The sequence below is a fragment of the Takifugu flavidus genome, chromosome 14 (genome assembly GCF_003711565.1).
Source record: "Takifugu flavidus isolate HTHZ2018 chromosome 14, ASM371156v2, whole genome shotgun sequence".
In the NCBI taxonomy this organism is placed as follows: Eukaryota; Metazoa; Chordata; class Actinopteri; order Tetraodontiformes; family Tetraodontidae; genus Takifugu; species Takifugu flavidus.
This window is the reverse complement of record NC_079533.1, coordinates 1,270,536-1,289,361: the sequence shown is the minus strand read 5'-3', so window position 1 is coordinate 1,289,361 and position 18,826 is coordinate 1,270,536. Positions and strand designations below refer to the sequence as shown.

The window sequence follows — 18,826 nt, the reverse complement described above, 5'->3', positions numbered from 1 at the left end:
TGAGGAACCCACTCCTCAGCTCTCAGATGTTCACAGGAGTTTCTGCATGTCCAGCTCGTTTTAGGACACCTGACAGCATCTCAGTGGCGTGAAGATCAACCATTGTAGGACGCTCCAGTACTTTCAGACAGCCCCTGGTGGGTTCACTGGGATTATGGTTGTGTTGTTGGGCCCCGTTCAGCTTTCAGCTCTAATTTATCACGGATGGTCTCATGTGTTCCTCCAGCACCCCCTGGAACCTCATGATGGATTCTGTGAGCTGGCCAGGACCAGCAGCAGAGCCCCTCCACACCATGATCTCCACCTCCATCATTCACAATGGGGATGAGCTTCGATTCCTACAACACGTTTTCTGCAAATGCTGTCCTGGTCTCCACATAATCCCTAATTTTAGTCCATAATTTTAGTCTTATTTGTACAAACAAACCAACTCCAACATTATTCCAGTGGTTATTATGTTCCCTCTGACAAACATCTGTCTGAATGGATGGATGGACAGAGAAACAGAAAACAGATTTGAGAGATATTTGGAAGATTATTTGCATAGATTACCTTGGAAATGTAACAAGATAAAACAGTAACAGCAGCAGCCAGGGGCACTCTCTTGCTCACCTTCCTCCACTCGGGCCCTCCAGGCATCAGGTACTGTGTGGATTGTTTATCTTAGTGAGTGATTAACAGGTGAAGTGGTCTCAGGATTTAGCTGGATTGCTGGGATTAGAAGCAGAACATTGGCCCCCGTCTTACTCATCCACATTCCTTCAGCATGTGATCTCCCTCAGGGGCCGTTCTCATGGGCCCTGCCAAGTGCAGCTTTATCTGTGGGGTCTGGGAGCTGAAGGTAAATGATTAGAACTCTGCAGATGCAGACATGCAGATAGATGCAGACATGCCAGGTCACAGCAAATGTGAAAGAAAATATGTCCAAACAGAGGGAACAGTTTGAAGTGTTTTAATGATCTGGCACTGCTAATGTAACAGGTACAGAAGACTGTAGGTCAGGGTCCTATTAACGCTTTTGTTTCTGATGATCTACACCATTCACCCAATAAGGCTAGTGACAAATCTTCGTACTTTATCATTATCTCACGTGCGTCGGAGCTGCAGTGAAGTTCAGCAGAAGGAAAGCTAAAGGTAAAAAAGGTACCTGTTGTCAAAAAATCCAACATTTTACAAACTATTTACATTGTATATATATTTACATGAAAGCATTGTCAGACAAGTAAAAAAAGGGGCTGGGGGGTCCCCCCTGAGTGGGACAGAGTTCGGTTCTGGGAGTGTGGTTATTCATGTTAGCACAGTGCTGAAGTGCACTGTGAGCCGGCCGACTGTGGAAAGTTTTTGTCATTGCGTTCTGTTAGTTTGAGAATAACCACCTTCCTCTGGAGCTGTTTAGCCTCCGGCGGTGCAGGTTGTTCCGCTGCCGGTGGTTCTGAGCTCTCAGCAGCCTCAGAGTCCGGCGGGTCGTGTTGCAGCAGCATGGTGATGATGTTTGAGTATCCCTGCTCTACTGCGAGATGGAACGGGCTCAGGACACCGCTGTCCGACGGAGCCTGGACACTGAGAGCGCTGCCGTCTGGACAGTGAAGGAGCAGCTCTTTCAAGACTTCGCCGTGACCGTTCTCTGCTGCCAGGTGGAAGGGCGTGCAGAGGCCCCGGTTGGATCTGAAGGGGTCCGCCCCCTCTTCTATCAACATCTTGACTGTTGCCAAATGGCCTCGCTGTGCGGCCAGGTGAAGAGGGGTTAGTCCGAGGGTGTTCTGGGCGTGCACATCTGCCTGGTGTTTGATCAGGAGACGAGAGGTGCTGGTGTGGCCCGTGTCTGCCGCCATGTGCAGCGGCGTGTTTAACCCGGCAGATGTCACGTGAACATTTGCCCCAAGTTCAATCAGGATTCGTGCTACTCTGTAGTGCCCCCTCTGGGAGGCCAGGTGCAGTGGCGTGCGACCGTCCGTCGTCTGCCCGTCCACATCCGCACCTGCCTGTTTGACGAGTAGTTTGACGATGCCCAGATGTCCCTGCCAGGCAGCAAAGTGAAGCGCAGTCCAGTTGTCCTTACCCTTGACTTGGACATCTGCCCCGCGACTCAGCAACACGCGGATTACGTTTTCCTGGCCGTGCTGACAGGCAATGTGAGCTGGCGTGCGCCCTCGACCGTCGGTCTCATTGATGGCCGCCCCTCGATCCAGCAGCAGGCGTGTGATGGCCTCATCACCATTCTGGGCGGCCCAGTGTAAAGCTGTGTACTGGTCCTCGTCCTTGGCATTGACATTGGTGCTGCGTCGACCAAGCAGAAGTTCTACGAGGGGCTTGAGGTGCTGCTCCGTGGCTACATGCAGTGCTGTTGAACCACGGGTATTTGCAAGGTTGGGGTTTGCATTATTCAGGAGGAGGAACTTAACGGCTTCTTCATTTGCCAGCATGACGGCATGGTGTAGCAAACTGTCGCCTCCATCTAGGAGAAGATCTACGTCCTGAGGCTGTAGGATCTTCATCAACTTTGCAGTGTCTTTGGTCCGGATGGCGTCACAGAGTTTACGCTTCTGCACCTCTGCAGAGTCTGAGCGGAAGAAAGAAAGAGTTTAGGGTCAAAGCCCCAACAAGCACCAGAACATAACTCCATGAATGATACCAATAGAATTCTCACCGCAAGCGTTTTCTTTCTCAAACGACAGTGTGATGGAGTCCTGGGAGGAAAAGGCCGAATCTGCCGAAGAGATCCCAGACAGTCTTTTACAAGTATTTTCTTTGCTGTGGCAGCTGTTCTCCTTTACACGATCAAAACTCCTGGAGATCCCAGAGTCCACCTGGCTCAGCAGCTCCGACAGGCTGCAATCTTTCTCTGGCAACATGGCCGACTTTGGACGCATCAGCTTGTTGTCTTTAACCTGGAAAAAGAAAGGAGGGAATCAGAGAAGTACATTTGAACCAGCCTGACTGGTTCCCAGACCACCATCCTGGCACTGACAGGACAGCGCAAAGCCACTGACAGTCAAAATGGTTTGGAAACACACAACATTCCACCGCTGTAAATTCCAACCCTCTTACAGGAAGTCAGTCAGTCCAAAAAATACCTAGGATGTTTCCCTCCAGCCGTACAAAAACAGGATGATCTCATAGGTCAACATTCCATCTTTCTGATGTAATGGCAGTTATTGAGAATGTGTTTCCACAACAGGAACATCCGAGGACCAACGTCAGTCACGTACCTGCTCACTGGGGGTTTTAGGGGGTGAGGGCCCCGGTGCTGATACCGTTGTGTTCTTTTGCTCCTCTTGAGGTTTAACACAGAGCTCTTCAGCTTCCGACGTGATTTCTGAGCGGACAACGGCGACAGGTCAGGTTCAGTCGCAGGTTACTACCCGAATATCACGAGAACGTCATGTTTTTAATCAAAATCCATTTTACCCTGAAAGCTGGGTCGTGCGTTGGGGTCTGTGGCCCAGCAGCGCTGCATGAGGCTCAGGAACCCAGCGCAGGCTGGAGGTCGACAGCGCGGGACAGCCCCTGGATCTGGACGCACACCCTTCACCACCTTCACCATGATCTGAAGGATATTATTCTCTCCTAAAGATAACACAGTCACAACAGCATTACCCGGTCGCTCTTGGGCTCTCCTGTGGTTTTGTAGTCTCTCTGCTTATCCTCGACAACAGAGCCACATAGGCATGGAGTCGTGGTCTTACCTTGGTAGGGCTTTTTCTGTGTGAGAATACCCCAGATGACAATGGAGAAACTAGAGAGGAAGAAACAGAGTGGTTAGAAAGAGAGGGAAATTCTGATGATTGAAGATGATGATGATCATGAAGCCTCAGGCCTGAGAACTCCACTGCCAGCAGTCGCTGCTGTAATTATCCTGCATATGACGATAGAAAGACAAGACTTCCTAACGTCCTAACGAGCACATGTAGACAACAGCCACCTGTACACGTCGTGCTTGGGGTCCGACACTCGGTCCTTTTCAATGATGCTCTCTGGGGGCAGGTAGGCAATGGTACCACAGAAGCCATCTCTACTGATGTCATCAGCCCTGGAGAGGCCGTTCCACCGGGCTAACCCAAAATCAGATATCTGGGGAGAGAGATCAGATTAGATTACGTTCCAACAACAAGCTACAACATTCCACTGGCTGACTTGGTCTCCTGACTGCTGGTTTATAAGCATCTTATTATAGTCTAGCAATTATATGATGACGGCAACACAACACAGCCATGTCCCAGCCTGCAGGAGAGGAGAGGCCCTTCACATTAGTGCACGCCTACACACACACACACACACACCAGGACTTAAATGAGGCCTGTCAGGACAGGCCTCGCTGAACCTTTTAGATCCAAGTTTTAATCTATTCCCACCCTTCACTCTCAGTGCAGCTGAACTGTTCACAAGGTCAAGGCAGGCAAAGAAACAACAGAGGGTGAAGCCACGTGCACGGTGCTGCCATTTTTAAACTCTCTTCCTGAGCAAAAGACCTCTGACATTACACCTGAAAATGATAAAACCACCTTTCACTACAACACTTGTCAGCTTTAAAAGAAAAGTGCAGAAAGCAAGAATGTGTAGAAGAATAAGTAGTACAACTGGAGGTACCACCAGTAGTAGTCCCACTAGTAGTAGTCCCACCAGTAGTAGTCCCACCAGTAGTAGTACCACCAGTAGTCCCACTAGTAGTAGTCCCACCAGTAGTAGTCCCACCAGTAGTAGTCCCACTAGTAGTAGTCCCACCAGTAGTAGTCCCACCAGTAGTACCACTAGTAGTAGTCCCACCAGTAGTAGTACCACCAGCAGTAGTCCCACCAGTAGTAGTACCACCAGTAGTAGTCCCACCAGTAGTACCACTAGTAGTAGTCCCACCAGTAGTAGTACCACCAGTAGTAGTACCACCAGTAGTAGTTCCACTAGTAGTAGTCCCACCAGTAGTCCCACTAGTAGTAGTCCCACCAGTAGTAGTACCACCAGTAGTAGTACCACTATAAGTGATGAGTGTCATGAGACCTATACAGCACATTCCTGAGATTATCCTGGACTCAGTGGTGGCACTGTTCCTGCCAACACCTCCTCCTCTTAACAATCATATACTACTGGTGGTGGTGCTACTACCAGTGGTGCTACTACCAGTGCTAATACTACTGGTGGTGCTACTACTACCAGTGCTAATACTACTGGTGGTGCTACTACTACCAGTGCTAATACTACTGGTGGTGCTACTACTACCAGTGCTAATACTACTGGTGGTGCTACTACTACCAGTGCTAATACTACTGGTGGTGCTACTACCAGTGGTGCTACTGCTAGTGGTGCTCTCCAGTAGTATCACTGGTAGTACTGGACACATGTACTTTAAGTTCTTCACAGATTGGAAGTGAACAAAGTCTCCACCTTGACATGATAATGGGCATCCAGAAGAATATTGGCTGGCTTCAGGTCCAGGTGGAGCAGGGGGGGTTTCATACAGTGCAGGAAGTTCATTCCCACCGCGGTCTCGTGGATGATGCGGAATCGGAGCTCCCAGGGTAGCGGTTCGCTGGCCAGCAGGTTCTCCAGGGAACCTGTCTCCATGTATTCCATGACAAGGCCCTGAGGGTCCCCGCAGATTCCATACACGGGCAAGATATAACGGAACTTGGCAGCTTCCATCTTCTTAGCCTCCTCCAGCAGCTCCAAACGTTCCCTGGGAACAGAAATTGGAAAAGCTCAGCATATTCTCTCTGGGTCGGCATCAACACGCAACACCATGCGATGTTCAGTGATCAGGACAGGTGATCGGGGCCAGTGATCAGGGCCACTGATCGGGGCCAGTGATCGGGGCCACTGATCGGGGCCACTGATCGGGGCCAGTGATCAGGACAGGTGATCGGGGCCAGTGATCAGGGCCAATGACCGGGGCCAGTGATCAGGGCCAGTGATCAGGGCCAGTGATCGGGGCCAGTGATCAGGACAGGTGATCGGGGCCAGTGATCGGGGCCAGTGATCGGGGCCAGTGATCAGGACAGGTGATCGGGACCAGTGATCAGGACAGGTGATCGGGGCCAGTGATCGGGGCCAGTGATCGGGGCCAGTGATCGGGGCCAGTGATCAGGACAGGTGATCGGGGCCAGTGATCGGGGCCAGTGATCGGGGCCAGTGATCAGGACAGGTGATCGGGGCCAGTGATCAGGACAGGTGATCAGGGCCAGTGACCGGGGCCACTGACCGGGGCCAGTGATCGGGGCCAGTGATCAGGGCCAGTGATCAGGACAGGTGATCGGGGCCAGTGATCGGGGCCAGTGATCGGGGCCGGTGACCGGGGCCAGTGATCAGGACAGGTGATCGGGGCAGGTGATCGGGGCCAGTGATTGGGGCCAGTGATCAGGACAGGTGACCGGGGCCAGTGACCGGGGCCAGTGATCGGGGCCAGTGATCAGGACAGGTGACCGGGGCCAGTGACCGGGGCCAGTGATCGGGGCCAGTGATCAGGACAGGTGATCGGGGCCAGTGATCAGGACAGGTGATCGGGGCCAGTGATCAGGACAGGTGATCGGGGCCAGTGATCGGGGCCAGTGATTGGGGCCAGTGACTGGGGCCAGTGACCGGGGCCAGTGATCGGGGCCAGTGATCAGGACAGGTGATCGGGGCCAGTGACCGGGGCCAGTGATCGGGGCCAGTGATCAGGACAGGTGATCGGGGCCAGTGATCAGGACAGGTGATCGGGGCCAGTGATCAGGACAGGTGATCGGGGCCAGTGATCGGGGCCAGTGATTGGGGCCAGTGACTGGGGCCAGTGACCGGGGCCAGTGACCGGGGCCACTGATCAGGGCCGGTGACCAGGGCCGGTGACCAGGGCCAGTGACCAGGGCCAGTGACCAGGGCCAGTGACCAGGGCCAGCACACATCCAGACACACCTGGACAACTGAAGCCACTTGGTTAAAGGTTCAAAAGAAATACCAAGTCCAGTTGTCTGAGACAGTGTGTGGCTACAGCACAGGCAGCTAAACAAGCCTCAATACAGCGGTTTTCAGGCAGAAGGTGTCGTTAAGGAGTCGGAAGCTGGTCTAAAACTGCACATTCCAGCCAGGGCAGGAACGTTGAGGAGAGCATTAACCCCAGCTCTTGTTCTCCGTTGCTCAACCTCCACACAGCTCTCAGACCAGTCAGATCTTTGGGCTCAAACTGGAGGAAACCTGCTTCAAAACCCAAAACCAGAAGGAGGAAGCAGAGGAAAGAAGAAAACCTCTTTAAAATACTATAAATGCAGCTCTGGAGCGTTGGTTTAGACCCTTTTTCTGCTGTAGCTCTGCCCATTGTGTGTTGTGGGTTAATAATTAAAGCATATTTTTTTCCACTGTCAACAGTTCTGGGAAACATAATCAGAGGTAATAAATTCAGTTAAAGCAGCGCAGGACGGAGTGGTGGCCCTGCTTTAACCCAGCGGCCCGTAGGACCGGTTTGACAGCTTCTTTATTGTGGGTTGGTGCCACACAGCAGCAGCAGCAGCAGCAGCAGCAGAGCAGCAGCAGCAGAGCAGCAGCAGCAGAGCAGCAAACAAAGGTGGCTTTGAGGCCCTGCTGGATGTCATGAGTGGGTCAAAAGCTGCTCCTCTCTGGAGATGATAACATCTCTGCTGCAGCTTCAACCCACAACACAGGTTTCTGAGATTATATCAGCCCCCAACCCACACACACACACACACACACACACACACACCACACACACACACACACACACACACACACACACACACACACACACACACACACACGGCGACACAGACACACTTTGTATATTTGTGTGTGTGTGTGTTCACGCTCACGCACCCAAAACACACACATAAACTCGTTTGTTTGGTTGTGTTATTCACATGGAGTCTACATGTGTTTGCACATATCAACACGCATGTTGCGCAATCGTCAGGACAGACCAGCGAGACGGCCTGTGTTGAAATCCAAACCTGCTCGCGAGACGTCAGCGGGAGGCTAAACCCTTCCTGCGGGCCCGGCTCGGCCCGGCTCGGCCTACAGATGCGTAACACAGGCTCACCTGCGTGGCCTCTGTCTGCTGAGTCACAGTTCCTGGGGATTATTGATTCAGAACTTCAGACGGGTTCTCACGGCTCGGCCTGAGTCCAAGCTTCTACTGGGCTACATATCAGTTAGAATGAGGACGGTAGCTGGAGCAGCTGGAAAGGTCCAGAACCACCTTTTTATGTTGGAACCTTCCCTGCTTCAAGCTCGGACCTGAGCCCATTTAACCCGTCACCCATCAAAGACAACCCCCAGCTCCACGGCTGTCACTTACTTTTCGTCCATGTGAAGGCAGGGAGGACATTTGATGGCCAGCCACGTTTTCCAGCGGACATGTCGGACTTTGTATACTTGTCCAAATCCGCCTGAACCTATCTTCTCCCAGCTGCCAAACTCAGAGCAATCAAAAGTCCTCAGTAGTCCCATATTCCCATGCGGAGAATCCAGGACCTCCATGTCTGGTCCAGAAGGTCCACCAGCAGGACAAACTCCTCTTTTAACAGTCTTCAGAATAAAACCTAGACACCTGAACACACACACACACACACGCACACACCTGTCTGCTTGTGAGCCCTTCCTTGTTTTTTCTTCCCTGTCAGGCTCAGTGTGGCCCCTCCCTCTCCTCAGGTAAAAAGCTGGGGTTGGGCTGGCTTGCTGTGGTGATGTCACTTCCTGCTTTTGCGCGCAGGTAGAGAGAAGATGGAAACTGTTAGCCACCCCACCAGAACAGCCCTTAGTCCTGCTGTGCCTCCCCCACTCGACCCCTGCAGGCAGAACCAGCTCCAGTTAGATGAGACCCTGGTCGGAGGCACGAACACAGAGGGGTTCTAGAAGGTTCTGGTTCCAGCTGAGCTTTACTGGGACGTGAAATGAGACAGAAATGTCTGTTTGTTCTTGGTCAATGATTCACGTGAGTGCTTCCAAGGTCAGATCCGCTCTATCTCCGCCTGCCCACCTGCCTGGGGGGGGGGGGGGGGGCTGATAAAACAGGAATGTTGTGGGAAGCTGGAACGTAAGAGCTGCAGAACCTGAAAACCTGCCAGCGATCACACAGATGGATCATTGAATTACACCTGAGGGAATCTGCTGTGAGCTGAACGTCCTCCCTAAACTTCCTAAAGCCACTTTATATCACTTCCTGCTCTCCAGACTCCAGGAGGAAACTGGAAGGACGAGTTGCCCCGTGTAAATATGCTGGCGAGGGGGGCATGAATTATTCAGGTTAAAGGTGAGAGCTGGTCACCGCCACCAACAAAAGCCTTTTGAAAGTGCTGCTCAGCCCTGATTTATGTGCAAATGTCTTCCTGTCAACACACTCGTTAATCTACAGATAATGACATTTCTGTCATTGTTGAATTAATCAAACAAATTCTCTTCTTACCACATATTTAATGAACGGAGCCTTCAAATACACATCACAACCCTCTAATGGTGTAAAAGTGATATTTTATTGTGATACAAACAAGAAAGGCACCAGCAAAAAGTGAGAATGAAAAGAAAAAAACCCTAATTATTTAAATGTGTTTAATATTCGTTAAATATTCGTTTAGCGTGACATAAAAATGATGGATTTTGATTGATTGTATAAAAAGAAAAAATAGAAAAAAATTATAAAATGTAATTTTTTTTGAAAAAGTAGAAAGAAATAAACATTTATTTTTTTCAGCTCTTATTACTGCTTCATCTATATAATATATATCATACACATATATGTCCCTATCCACACGTACACATATATTGTATGTACTATCTATATATACAACTAAATAGCAGACACCAATCAAATGATCATTTTAATGATTCTTCTCCCCATCACATGTGGTTAACATGCTTCCTCTTCCCTATACTCAGTTAATAATAGATTTTTTAATCTTTTTTAACCAGATGTAATTGTCCACCAATATGTGTGCTGTTATTGCAGATAATCCCAATGCTGCATCTTTAAAGCTATTTTGTATTCTTCATAAACCTTTATTATTGTATTGATGATGTTGGCTCTGCTGCCGCCTACTGGACATTTCCTGTAAAAGCAGCGGTGCGTCAATCTAAGCTTGTTTTCATGTCTCATTATGCAGCTCATAATCTCCAACATTATGGTTTTATGCTTTTAATGCTCACAAAGTCCAGGCAGCATTATGATCATCGGAGTAAAGAGCGCAGCTTTATTTTGGGGTACAGAATCTAGCAATGCGTGACTGGCACATTTAACGTACAAGTATCAAAGTCCGAGGCTCAGCTCAGGCCCAGATTAATGCAAAATCAAATACAAACAAGGAGCGAAGATCAATGTTAAAAAGAAACCCCAAAACAAAACGCTGGATTCCACCTTAAAATACGAGCTCACAGTGAGAAATGTGTAATAGCCTGTGTGAGGTCAGGTCCCCCCCGGCGAAGGGAACCATTCGGAACCGTTAAAAGTCACAGGTGAAGGTTGTTGTGTGAGCTGGACGCCGGTTTCCCGTCCTTTGAAGTAAAGCTTCCTTTAGCCTCAGCTCGACGCACCAAGAGGCCAACCAGGGTCAATGTTGACCCACCGATGCAGCGATACGTGCACCCGTGCCAGGTCAGGTTTAGGTGAGGGGGAGAAAAACACACACGCATGTGTGTGTGTGAGACGTGTCCTGATAACAGTGTCAACAAGGGAAACAAAACTACCAACATGAAGAAAAATATGTATTTTGTACAAAATAAGACAAAACTCTTCCAGTATCGCCCACAAAGCTCAAAAATATTTCTCGTTTTCATCATTTTTACCTGGTAAAAATACATTATTTCCGTTTGAAGCATCAAGCGACTGTCTATGGTTCTAAGTTGCGGTTTTCATTTGGAAGCTACGGTTTGACCTTAAACGACACGTTTTAAGGCATCTCAATGATCACATGTGGCTTTGGTACGACCGGACTTGCGGATGAGTCTCGATTTTGTAAAATGTCCTGTTTAAAAATAACCAAAAGTTCATCATGCACAAATGATTCTGGTCCGTTTCCCGAAGGTGTCTGAGGAGCATGACAGGTTACCAGCACCTTCTGTCTGGGCTTCAGTAAGTGAACATCTGCTGCGCGGAGCCGCTCTGCTGCTGCAGGTTCGCTGGCTGGTTCTGGACGGCCCGGCCCGGCTCCTGACCCTGAGGCTGCATGTCCTGACCCTCCTGAGCGCCTTCCACCATGGCGGGGCCTTCGGCCGCCATCACTGGCCTCCAGGCCAGAGCTGGCGTCTCCAGCTGGTGAGCCATGGGGTTGACCAGCGTGGTCACGTTGATGAAGTGGGCAACCGACTGGGGCGTGGCGGCGGCGCCACTGGGGCCCACCGTCTCTGGGATCAGTTCGGGCTGCCTGTTATGCAGCATAGCAGAGCCGCTGACGGTGTCAAAGGTCACAGTGAGGATGGAGTTGTCCAGGGTGAGGGGCCGGTCGTTGGTGGTCAGGTGACCCACGGCCACGGGCTGCAGGCTGGTGAACTGGGAGGCTGAACTGGTGCTGATGGGTGTGACGGTGATGTTGCTGAGCGTGTTGGGGGAGGGGGCCGACGGGGCGCTTGGGTCAGCCAGGACCACCACCTGAAATGGGGGGAAAACAACAATGCAAGACCTCGGCGCGTGCACGAGACGACCTCATAGTTCCACACAGCTCAACACAAACATTGGCTTCATTCATTTGTTCTGAACACGTTTCTGGGATCATTAAAGGCGTTCTTCCATCTGCTGCGCTTCCATGGCAACGCGATACTGTGTCCAACGCTCCGGCCCTCTTTCACGTGTATGTACGTGCACAAACGTGCACATTTGCCCCTTAAAATGAGAGTTTATGTGACTGTTGAAGGTGTTTGGATCTGTCTGGGATTTACCTGCTGGATGCTCTGAACAGCTGAGCTCGTCTCCGTCTCCTCGCCAACAATAACTGTGTTGATCTCTCCCGCGGAGCCGAAATCGACGTATTCGTCCGAGTCCGACAGTTCCGTGTCGCTCTCAACCCTCTGCTTCTTTCTGGACTGCCGGGACGCTCGACCGTGGCGGTCTTGACTCATTCCGTCCTTGTCCATGGTCAAAGAAGGCTGGACAGGATGAAAGGTCACAGTTGACTGACGTCACTAATTTACTCTCCAGCATATCAGAAAGTCTGTATTTACGTGGAATAAGTCAACATCCGTTGTGACGCGCACGCACGTCAAGTTTGAGGTTACAATTAATGACTTTAGAGCTGGTTGAAATGGGTTTTTCCACCACTTCTGTGGTTTAAAGCTGCTTTATCTGCTCAACATGAGGAGGCCTCCTGATTGTGAGGCTGCATCAGCGTAAACACCTGGACAGCGTTGACGGACGCCTCGCTGACCGCTGGCGGCTCCCTCAGATCCTCAAACTCGTCCAGTCTGGCCGACGCCACCTGCAGGGGCGAAGGAGAACAACATTGAGGTGCCACTGCATCACGCAGCAGGGCCATCACGCTACTGCCCCACGACGGCCTCCGCTCACCTCGGGGTGCTTGCGACGCAGGTGGCGGTTCATGGAGGCGCGGGTGGACACCTTAGTCCCACAGAGGTGGCACGACTGGGCTTCCACCTTCTCGTGAGTCAGGTGGACGTGCTTCTGCAGCATGTACTCCGTCAGGTACTTCTTGTCGCAGGTCGCGCATGTCCACGTCTTCCCCACTGCGGCGGTGATGCAAACAGAGATTTATCTGATTTGCCAACGGAGGAAACGCGGTTGTGAAGGTTCAGCAGATGTTTGGCTGCGAGGGGAGAGTCTTGCCTGTGTGAATCAGCTTGTGCGTCTCCAGAGTTGTCCTCTCGCTGAAGGTCTTCCCACACAGCTCGCACATAAAGTCCTTTATACCTGCAGGAGGAGCTGCATGAGTTCACTGCCCGTGTGTGTGTGTGTGTGTGTGTGTGTGTGTGCTACCTGTGTGCCTCTTATAGTGCTTCAGCATGTTGACCTTCTGGGCAAACTTGCGGTTGCACTCTTTACACTCGTACTCTTTGATTCCTTTGTGAAGCTTCATGTGGTGCCTCAGAGCGTGTTTTGTCTTCATTCCTGTAGAAGAAGCGCTGCAGAAATCACCTGGAACGGGAGGTCGCGCTACTAACGGAATTCCACTCACCTTTCCCACATTCGGCACACAGGAAGTCTCTGATATCGTCGTGGACCCTGAGGTGCTCCTTCAGCATGTCCTTCCTCGCGAAGGACTTGTTACACTTATCACAGCGATGGCTCTTCACGCCTGAGTCGTCCCACAATCACAAGCAACATTCAGGTGAGTCAGAAGGTTAAAAACCACTATGGGCTGTGGCTTTCCTCAGACAACAACCACGGAAAGAGAAGAAAACGAGAACCAACGGAGCAAGAACGAGAGGAAAACCTGAGCCCACGTGAGTTAAACCCACCAGAGCCACCAACCCCCCCCAGACCGCCACACGCTGCAGGCCACATGTCTGGAATGAGCCCAGGAAGAAGGAAGACCTACCGGTGTGGATGATCTTGTGCCGTTCTAGGTTACCGATGCTGTTGAAGATTCGCCCACAGATTTCACATGGATGGATGTATCTGGGCCACAGACAGGAGCCGTTAGCCTCATTTAGCTTTAAAGTCTTGATTAGCTGAGAGAGATCTGCTGATGGAGCTATATTAATAGTTCTCAGCAGGGCTGATATTGACAAATAAGGCAGGTTTCTTGGTCCAAACACCCGAGGTTTGGGTCTTACTTCTGCACGGCGGGGTCGGGCAGCTGCTCCCTGTGGATGACCAGGTGAGCGTTGTACGTGGCCTTCAGGGCAAAGCGGCGGTTACAGATGCCACAGCCGTGGCCTTTCTCCTTGTGCTGCTCCAGGATGTGCTTCAGGTACTCGCGGCCTTTGGCAAAAGACAACTGCAGACATGGACATGGAAAAGTCACGCTCACGTTGCGCTCCAGCCGCGGTAGCTATGGTAGCGTGTGAATGACTGACGCCCTCCTGCCACACGCCAAAACTTACTTGGCATTTTTTGCAGTTGTACTTGTGGTGTCCGGGGTCGCTTTCGTCTTCGTCGTCGTCCATGTCGTCGCTGTCGCCCGCCGAGATGCCAATCTTCCTGATGAAGCCGTCCCTCTCCTGCTCGTTCATCAAGGCGATGTCCTGAGCGGAAGACCAGTACTTTCATTTTATGTGACGTTCCCTTCACGGCAGCGGCTACGTCCACTCAACACGTCCTCATTCGGGGTGTTAGCGTGAGCGGGAAGCTGCAGCCTGCTGTTATAACTGCACCATTTGACATGCACACTGTGGAAAATCCGACGTTCCTTTGACAACATTTAGCACTAAGCGCCAGACAACAGACGTTCCCTTCGCTCACAACTGCAGATGAAGCTTAGCGTGGAATTTAGATACGGATTTTACGGCCTGTTCCCACTGCACAAACGACTAAAGCTCACAGGTCTCCTACCCGGCAGAAGGACCCAGAGATCAGAACCCAGGCAGAGGACCCGGTCCAGACCTGATGACATCCTTGGACCGGGCTCATTTGACGTCGCCGTGCTACTTTACCTTAAAGTGGACGTGAATGTGATCTCGAAGGACGTCCACTCGGAAGAATTTGCGCGCGCAGATCTCACAGGTGTACTTCTTGTCCCCGTGGGTCAAAAGATGCTTGTTCATGTTACTCCTGCAGGAGAACACCTGTGCACACGTAGAGCGCTCGTGGGGCTTGCGTGGACTCTATTCTGACCTCGCTGGTGTCGAGAGAGCTCACCTTGTTGCAGATGGGGCAGGGCGACGGCTCCTTCCTGTACTTGGTCCCTTCATCTCCGTTGGCCTCAATCTCCTCCCTTTTCATATGCTTGGGTCCTAAAGAAAGGCAGCGTGTGTTCACAGTCTTTCACTCCAGAAACGCCCACCTGTTCTCCAGGGGAACTCACCCACGCCGTGCCTCCTGTGGTGTTCCTGCATGACGTCTTTACGGTAGAACATCTTGTTGCAGATCTCGCAGGAATACAGCTTCTCGCCGTGCTTCTTCTTATGCTTGGACAGGTTGCTGTTGGTGGAGAAGAAGCGGGAGCAGATATCACACTGGAAGGTCTTGTCATCTGTGGGGAGAAGACGCGGCACGTCAGCATCGGTCAAACTGCACAGACATTAGTCCTCCGAATGACTCTGGCTGTGAAAGGTCAAAGGTCAAAGGTGTAGGCTAATGCTGCAGCACAAAGCTTGTCAGCGCCTTTGACGGGTCATATAGTGGTCCAGATATTGGCGATGATGGTCGCTCGTGGTTCTGATGTGAATGGCACTTGTGGATCACCAAAACTGGACCATGCAGGCGTCTGATGTTCAGTCCTCACGTCATTATTTGCCAGCGAGGCACGGACGAAGGAAGGTGCCAATACCTGTCCGACAGTTATGGAACTTCAAGGCGTTTTCGAGGCGAAAGGACTTGTCACAGGTGTTGCACTTGTACTTGTACTCCTGGTCCGGCTGTTGGAGACACAAAGAGAGGGAACGAGAATGAGCGGCGTCGCCCAAACCCTCCCGAAGCTTCGCCGTCACTTACGATGTTCTTGCTGTGCTTGTAGGATATGTGCTGCTTTAAACTCTCCTTCCGGCTGAATAACTTGTCACATTCGTCACATTTGAACAGCTTGTCTCCTGCAATGAAACGAGACATTTCGCTCAAACAAAACCCCGATTTCAATGACGCGTCGCGCCTCTAAATGCTGAAAGGAGCCTGCAAACAGGCTGATCTCCGGAGACCGTGGGAGCGGATGTGCCGGTTCAGGTTGCTGCTGTTCTGGAAGACCTTGTTGCACAGCGAGCAGCGGTACACCCGCTTGTGCTCTCGGACTTTGTGTCTCTTCAGGATGGCGAACCCCTCTGGACCACTCAGCAGGGCGTCCTCTGCTGCTGCCAGCAGCTGGGCCCTCTCCACTGGGAGCTTCAGATCTGCACATTCAAAATGATGAGTCCACCATTTACCCAGCCATTAATAACTGCCTGAAAGCCGATACTTTAATCAACATTTAACCCCACCGCCCAGCACTATTCTCCTAAGACGAGTCTCCTCTCTTTGAGGACGCCTGAAGGTTTCTCCTCACCGATGCTTCTGGCTGCAGCGGCTAACATGCCCGGCCTGCGTGCCCGGGCTTTCCTCCCCTGTCTGTGTGCCTTCCTAGCGCCCAGTGGAGCTGAAGGAGCTGCAACGTTCTGGCTGGGACCCACATCTAAGGGCAGCAGCAGGTCGACTGGATGCACCGTGACCGTCTTCTCCTCATCCAGGTGGATCAGCATGTTGCCTGGGACCAACAGGGGAGGAGCTGTTGAAACCTGCTCTTAGCAGGAATACTAACCACAACAGGGTGACATTCGCGCTGCGGGGACAAGATGAGCGCCAAAAGAACCCAGTCTGAGGGGACGGAGGGATCGAGAAACGTACCGGCAGCGTTTTGTTCAGCCCCAGGACGCGGGTGGGCTCCAGCGTTCTCACAGATGTCCGTTTTAGTGAGCAAAGGCGTCACGTCTGCGTAAAACACTTGTTAAATGATGTAAAATGTGCTGTTGCTGTGGCGCCCAAGATAAAAAACAACCAACAACTAAACTACCTGGTTGAGGTGGAGGTAAAGGGGCCTGAATGAGGCGTTTGAGCGTGGGCTTGTTCATTTTTTTGGCATAGAAAGCGCCATACCAGACCCTCAACTCTGCTCCTGGAAGCACGTCCTGGAACAAACAGCAGCAGGAAAATGAGGGCGACGCCCTCGTTAAGATGGCGACGCGGCGTTGAGGTGGTTTCTTTTCTGCGCGGTGGACCTGATGTACCTGGGAGGTGTTGAAGAACAAGTCCTCCTCCAGCTGGTAAGCTGTCAGGTTCTGGTGCTGATGGTCATCGGCAGGCCGCACCAGCATCATCCAGTTGCAATCGTCTTCACTGCTGGTGTCTAAACACGCCACACTTCCGTCTCTCCGGAAGATCTGTCAGTTAATGAATAAGATAACAACAATAATCACAGTCAACGATGACCAACACTAATTCTCGACGACAGCCACCTTTTTAACACATTTAAAAATATCTTTAATGGCCTAACGTTGATTCAAACGTTCAATCTCCCAGCTGATAGAACAGAATCTTGTTAACACAGCCATTGGAGCCTGTCCGGGCAACATAGAGCATCGTCCCTTACGGCCCCTAGACGAAGCTTCACTTATTAATTAATAGGGTAATTATGAAAGCCACAGTAGGGCATTAACAACAACCACCGCTGATATTCATCAATAAACATGAACGCCGCTCCACCACCCTTCGTTGGACAGGACCATTCAGTGGATTTATGAGGTGGCACCTTGAGTGGGAACGCTCCTTCATTTTCTAGGTGAGGGAGCCTCTTTGCCTCAAACGGCCCAAACCGGGTTCTCTTGACCAGCCGGTGCAGAACAAACACGCCCTCCTCTCCGTTGGTCAGCTGTCTGATCTCCAGGCTGCTCGGCAAAGACGACCTGGTGGAAATTTGCAAATTAGAATATTCTGCCTCGGAAATCTTTCAATCAATTCAACGTGTGAGTCAAACAGAAAGAGGTCCCGACCCAGTCGGGTCAGGTGTCACTCACCGTGCACGGCTCAGGACAAAGGAGTCGTGGACTGTCACCACAGGCCCCAACTCAGGACATTCTGAGTTATGGTACTGGCCACAGTCCTCACACCCTACACACACACACACACACACACACACACACACACACACACACACACACACACACACACACACACACACACCTGTTGTTAGAGGCTCGTCACATACTTCAGGCATTAAGTGCATTAATTTCATACTCACAGATGAACTCATCTGGAGTTTGCTCAGCCATCATCTCAACCTGAAACAGAAACAGCATTAATATTAATAACACAAATGACCCGGGTTTTATTACAGTTTAATGCAGGTGCACATGAAGGAACCACTTTATTTACATTCTTTATGTCACGCACCAAACTGCTGTGTCAAGTGTATGAGATCTACTGTCCCGACTGTTAAAGGTAAAGACAATATTTCATTAATTAAAGCGTCCGGATTCGGAAACATGTTTTGGTTACATGGAGTGCAGTCTGAGCTGGGATCCAGGGTGAGTCGCTCCGCAGCTTTAGCCGGGTTTTAACTCCGATCTAACCGACTAATCTTCAGTAAAATGTAACAAAGAACAGTTGGCATGGCGGATGGACCGGAGACGCGAATCACTAAACCGGAGTCGATGATCTTTGGCGCCAAGCATCCACACTGGGGACGCCTGGAGACCCTCAAGAGCGAACAGGACAAAGCGCTAGCGCCTTTACTGTGTAACGGTGTAGCTATTTTTTGGATAACTGCTGTAAATTTGCAGTAAATCGAGTTACCTTTTCTGTAATCGACCCTTCATTTATCGAATCCTGACTCCGGGTTCCAATCCGCTCCAGAAACGGCGCAAGACCGGAAGCGATGTGCCCGGAGTGCATTGTGGGAACTGTAGTTTTTGTTTTACTCTTGCTAGAAATTCGAGGCAACCGTCGCCTCGGGTTGTTTAAATGTTTGGAAAATAGAATAATGCCGATATAAACGATCAGGCTCATGAAGATGCATGATAGACAATTAATCCATCAATCGACAAACCTTAATCAAAACCTGAGATCATGAACAGAATTACTCATATTATAAGCTGCTTTAGCTTAAACAACCGAAATTCCCCCACAGGAAGACTAATTTATACATGCATATATTTTATAGTCTGTTTAAAACTAATACAAAATATATACTGTATACATATATTTCTAAAATGTTCATTTAAAATATTATTTTATAATTGGTAGTGCACCATATCCTGGAGTAATTAGGATGTAAGTTTTGTAGGT

The 18,826-nt window shown here is 50.7% G+C and overlaps 2 protein-coding genes across 2 annotated transcripts; both read right to left on the bottom strand.

The window, feature by feature from the left end:
- Window positions 1-936: 936 nt before the first annotated feature.
- ripk4 (receptor-interacting serine-threonine kinase 4) lies at window positions 937-8,596 on the bottom strand. Its single transcript, XM_057055024.1, has 8 exons — window positions 8,273-8,596; window positions 5,377-5,668; window positions 3,923-4,071; window positions 3,687-3,736; window positions 3,409-3,567; window positions 3,210-3,316; window positions 2,648-2,888; window positions 937-2,560 (listed from the first exon to the last, which is right to left on the bottom strand). The coding sequence occupies exons 1-8, from the start codon at window positions 8,452-8,454 to the stop codon at window positions 1,293-1,295; spliced, it is 2,448 nt and encodes an 815-aa protein (XP_056911004.1). The 5' UTR covers window positions 8,455-8,596; the 3' UTR covers window positions 937-1,292.
- A 1,544-nt stretch (window positions 8,597-10,140) lies between these two features.
- prdm15 (PR domain containing 15) lies at window positions 10,141-18,448 on the bottom strand. Its single transcript, XM_057055015.1, has 24 exons — window positions 18,335-18,448; window positions 17,781-17,820; window positions 17,557-17,650; window positions 17,292-17,445; window positions 16,771-16,923; window positions 16,557-16,671; window positions 16,391-16,474; window positions 16,053-16,250; window positions 15,712-15,900; window positions 15,512-15,606; window positions 15,348-15,435; window positions 14,883-15,050; window positions 14,717-14,811; window positions 14,512-14,643; window positions 13,963-14,103; window positions 13,693-13,856; window positions 13,455-13,534; window positions 13,092-13,211; window positions 12,893-13,024; window positions 12,743-12,826; window positions 12,467-12,642; window positions 12,297-12,377; window positions 11,842-12,048; window positions 10,141-11,554 (listed from the first exon to the last, which is right to left on the bottom strand). Exons 1-24 carry the CDS (start codon window positions 18,431-18,433, stop codon window positions 11,036-11,038), a joined length of 3,408 nt encoding a protein of 1,135 aa, XP_056910995.1. The 5' UTR covers window positions 18,434-18,448; the 3' UTR covers window positions 10,141-11,035.
- Window positions 18,449-18,826: the final 378 nt, after the last annotated feature.

Excerpts from the sequence above, each read along its gene's own strand:
- ripk4 (XM_057055024.1), bottom strand. The coding sequence starts at position 8,454 with ATGGAGGTCCTGGATTCTCCGCATGGGAATATGGGACTACTGAGGACT. Across the intron at positions 4,072-5,376 it reads ATGCCCATTATCATGTCAAG|ATATCTGATTTTGGGTTAGC; the intron begins GTGGAGACTTTG and ends CTCTCTCCCCAG. Across the intron at positions 3,568-3,686 it reads ACAGAAAAAGCCCTACCAAG|GAGAGAATAATATCCTTCAG; the intron begins GTAAGACCACGA and ends TGTTATCTTTAG.
- prdm15 (XM_057055015.1), bottom strand. The coding sequence starts at position 18,433 with ATGCACTCCGGGCACATCGCTTCCGGTCTTGCGCCGTTTCTGGAGCGG. Across the intron at positions 15,901-16,052 it reads CGCTGCAGCCAGAAGCATCG|ATCTGAAGCTCCCAGTGGAG; the intron begins GTGAGGAGAAAC and ends TTGAATGTGCAG. Across the intron at positions 13,212-13,454 it reads GCACAAGATCATCCACACCG|GCGTGAAGAGCCATCGCTGT; the intron begins GTAGGTCTTCCT and ends GGGACGACTCAG.